The 4106-nt window shown below is 42.3% G+C and overlaps 1 protein-coding gene across 1 annotated transcript; it reads right to left on the reverse strand.

Moving 5' to 3' along the window:
* Positions 1-2162: 2162 nt before the first annotated feature.
* Positions 2163-3901, reverse strand: LOC146670388 (uncharacterized). Its single transcript, XM_085407257.1, has 2 exons — positions 3475-3901; positions 2163-2587 (listed from the first exon to the last, which is right to left on the reverse strand). Exons 1-2 carry the CDS (start codon positions 3732-3734, stop codon positions 2317-2319), a joined length of 531 nt encoding a protein of 176 aa, XP_085263383.1. The 5' UTR covers positions 3735-3901; the 3' UTR covers positions 2163-2316.
* Positions 3902-4106: the final 205 nt, after the last annotated feature.

Consider the following 4106-nt stretch of genomic DNA (forward strand, 5'->3'; position numbering starts at 1 on the left):
GAGGTGACGGAGGACTAAAAGGAGAGGGCAGAGGGGGGGGAGCCAGGAGACTACAAAAGAGATCAACTCTCCTTCACTTGAAAGCTGTGCTCTGAGGAAATGTACGAGAAAAGAACATCAGAGCAGAGATGAAGCATACAAACCAAAAGTTCAATATGGGGGAAAAACAGTGATGTGTCTTTTTAAATTGCCTTTTTTATATTCACTTCCATTTCTTTCATATTTTTTCTTGATGTCTTACATGAAGCACTTTGTATTCTGTTGTTGGAAGGTGCTTGAAAAATACAATAATCTTGGCTTATGAAAGTAAATCAATACCCTATCTAAAATAATGACAGGAGCATTCAGCTTTTCAATATAGAGTTATTTAACCGGTGTGTTCACACCGAACGCGATGGACGCGAATAGAGCGTCAGGTTTACATGTAAAGTCAATGGAAAGGCGCGATGACGCGCGATTGCGGGTCCCGCGAAAATTCGGAAGCAGATTTGCGTCGCGAAAACGCCAAAACGCGTGAAACGCGCGTCAGTGTAGCGCGTCTGGCGCGTTTGACGCGCGAATAAAACCACGCGCGTGAGTTTTTGTGTTGCACTTTGTGCATACGCGCGTTTCGCGTCTACCGCTCGAGTTGGAAAAATCTGAACTCCAGCGTCAAATCGCGCCGCGACAACCAATCAGGAGCCTGGTGACGTGGCTGTTACCTAGGTCAAAGGGGCAGATCCAGCCAAAGCCTTTCATACTTCAATGGAGGGGAAGGCTAATCAATGCGGTAGCAAACAACTCGGAGCTGTACAACACCAGCTGCTTTCAGTACCGAGACAGGAATAAAAAGGACCGAGCTTGGAGGAAGATATGTGAAGAGATCGGGCAACCTGGTAAGTTCATTCATTTCTCTTTTGAAAGTTTTCACTGACCCGGGGAAGCCGCACAAAAGCTAGCAAGCCACCGCTATTTTCCCACTGACGTACAAATACCGTTCTGCTTTTATGCATGTTATCATTTAGGAATATATTTTATTGTTTATTAATAAACAGCACACAGTGGTCCCGCTGTTCATCCGTCACTGCTTTGCTTTTTCGCTGATTTTTTATTGCACAGTACAGCATTGCATTCTGCAGCCTGATTGACAAATCTCCTGCGCTTGCCAAATTTATCACGTTTGGTTTTGATAACCATCGCGTCCAATAGAAAAAACAGCACAAAAACACCCATAACTATGAGCCTCATTCGGAAATAGACACCTGCACCGTGAGGGAAAAAGGCGCACGAAAGTGGCGGGCAGATGAAGACAAACCGCGGCATAATAATACTTTTACGTTTTGCAATCTACATAGGTTTGCACTTTGAGAATCAATTGTGAGAACTGTGACCAGGGGCTAGTTATTCTGAGAACCCCTGCAATAAATGAGGGACCACTGTCTACTCTACGATTATTATATCCAACCTGTTAACATTTAATACTGTATTGATAGAACCAACTGATTCTGCAGCAGAGCATCCCCAGTCCCTGAGCTCCTGCTGCTGCACCCACAGATATGTACAGCAAGCACTGATACCTTTTTAGTCGGTGGGATTCCCTTGTGATCACCTTTACTAAATATCTACAACCAATCTGATTATATCCTGTTATTGTTTTTTTTTTTTTTTTCAATGTTGAAATTAAAATCTAGTAGCAGCCTTCTCATTTCTTTGTGTTTTGTGCTGTTTTACAGGCCCACAGAGGAGGACGGCTCCGAGGCAGATGAGGGACGGGTCCCAGGACAGTCCATCGGCGGTGGAGCTGGCCATCCTGGAGTCCCTGAAGAGGCCACACCAGTCTCCAATGGAGCATTTCCTCCTCAGCCTTGTTCCTGCTCTGGAGAGCAGCTGGTCCTTTTTATTCCTGTCTCTCTGTAAATTCTTATATTTTATATATTTATGTTTAATGTTTTTCTGTTTGAGACTTTTAATATTATTTTAAATAAATGTTTATAATGACTAATGTCTCAGTTCTACTACACAGCAAATGTTGGCACACGACTTGACACATGTAGACTTTATTTCATATTATACTAATGACAAAATATACTGATACAGTGGGATGCAGAAGTTTGGGCAACATTGTTAATAGCCATTATTTTCCTGTATAAATCGTTGGTTGTTACAATAAAAAATGTCAGTTAAATATCATAGAGGAGACACACACAGTGATATTTGAGAAGTGAAAAGAAGTTTACTGGATTTACAGAAAGTGTGCAATAATTGTTTAAACAAAATCAAGCAGGTGCATCAATTTGGGCACCACAAAAAAGAAATGAAATGAATATTTAGTGTATATCAATGTGTGTGTCTCCTATATGATATATGGGGTGCCTTTGTCTGGATGTGCTTCCCATCCAGAGCTGCACAGCACAGAGGAAAGTTCCAGCGCTCCTGGAATCCCTCTGTGATGGAGCGCCAGTCTCCAGGTGAAGGCACAGCCATGAAGTCGTCCACTAGACAGTCCCAGATGGACGTCGCTGCCTGGGGGGTGATCTGGCTCACCGTGGACACACCGACTCTGAAACTGAACGCGATGGTCCTGAAGGAGTCCCCGGTGACAAGGAACCTGGACAAAATTGTTCAAAATTAGTATTATGTGTGCTGCAGTTACAAAATACATTATTCAAATTCCAAAATACTTTTGTGATGTCAGATTTAAATCACAAAACATGAATCTTACATAAAACCTTTTGTAATTATAAGGATAATTACAAAATGTATATTAGATAATATCTAAAACAGTTGTGTTTTGTTTTAACTTTAACATATCATAATTTGATTGGTAGCAACTTTCACAACTACAGTGAGCCAATCACTCATAATTCCTAAACATGTCAATCAGGTAGGAATGAAGTAAAACATTAATAGAAATAAAGAGTTGTGTGTTGACATGTAGCCCTACCTTGCTTAAATCATTAATATTTTTGAAAAATTAATCTGTGATAAGACAGCTTATCAAGATAGAAGCATGTAACTAGAGATGAACCAAACTGTTCACAGTTTTATCTAACTCTGTTTTAATAAAGGCTGTGACCCCTGCTATAGAGTCTGACAGCTGCAGGGATTATATACAAATATTCAACTATCCCAGAATTAAACCAGGTCTAAATAAAAAGGAGTGAGTATCACTACAAAGGTTAACTCAGTGGTCCTAATGCTACAGTTTGATATCAGCAAACACCGAGCGCATACATTGATGTGACACCACAGCCATGCTATCATTCAAACACTGATAACAGCATAAATCGAATTAAATCGGGACTTGATGAGACCTTCTGAGTATCACTAGAAATATTATAAAGAGTCGTCTCTGTACCACAGTTTGCTTTCAGTAAACACCGACAGCATTCACTGTTAGCATAGCACATCCATGTTAGCAGTGTATAACTGGATGGATTAGCATATTAGCACAGATATCAATAAAGGACTACCGTATTAAATAGTTTTACTAACCTCAGGCAGACGGACAGGCGCTCTGCAGGTGGGATTGAGCGTCTGTAGTTGGTGTCTAGGCGGGCAATGCTGGGACCGACGAGGGAAAGCAGGTCCTCAAACTGGCCGACGGTGATAGCGCTGGAATCGGCCGTCATCCAGGCGCAGCTCCTGGAGCAAGTGGTGAAACTCACCAAACTGCTCATGCCTCTGGAGGACCTGATGGACCCAGGTATGGCGAGAACGTCTTTTACGCTGCTGCTCTGCTCTCCACAGTACATAGAGAAGGGAGACTCTCTCTTCAAGCGCTAGCTCGATAGCTGCCATCTTGCAAAACCAGGTCTGGCACAACTCCCTCCCACATTCCTCCCACATTTCCGGTTCACGCGCGTCAAAATATGATATTTTGACGCGCGATGGATTTTTCTTGGACACGCGTTGAGACGCGAATGTACACGCGTCAAATTAGGGGCGTTTGGGGCGTTTTATTCGCATCCATCGCGTTCGGTGTGAACACACCGTAGCCTAAAGTTTCAAAGCTTTTATTTGATGTCTTTAAGTTTTTACTACACATCTGGGGTTGGGTCTTACCACACTGGTTAGAGTTTAAAAGACACAGTGTGCTCCCAAACCTTTTTTTCTAACAATTTTCT

The sequence above is a fragment of the Rhamphochromis longiceps genome, linkage group LG5, assembly GCF_057381845.1.
Source record: "Rhamphochromis longiceps isolate RC_006_pf linkage group LG5, R_longiceps_female_GT1.1, whole genome shotgun sequence".
NCBI lineage: Eukaryota > Metazoa > Chordata > Actinopteri > Cichliformes > Cichlidae > Rhamphochromis > Rhamphochromis longiceps.

What these genes read in the sequence shown, in the direction of transcription:
- LOC146670388 (XM_085407257.1), bottom strand. Translation starts at nt 3,734, where the DNA reads ATGTACTGTGGAGAGCAGAGCAGCAGCGTAAAAGACGTTCTCGCCATA. An exon ending in CGCCTGTCCGTCTGCCTGAG is followed by an intron (nt 2,588 to 3,474) that starts GTTAGTAAAACT and finishes AATTTTGTCCAG; the next exon opens with GTTCCTTGTCACCGGGGACT.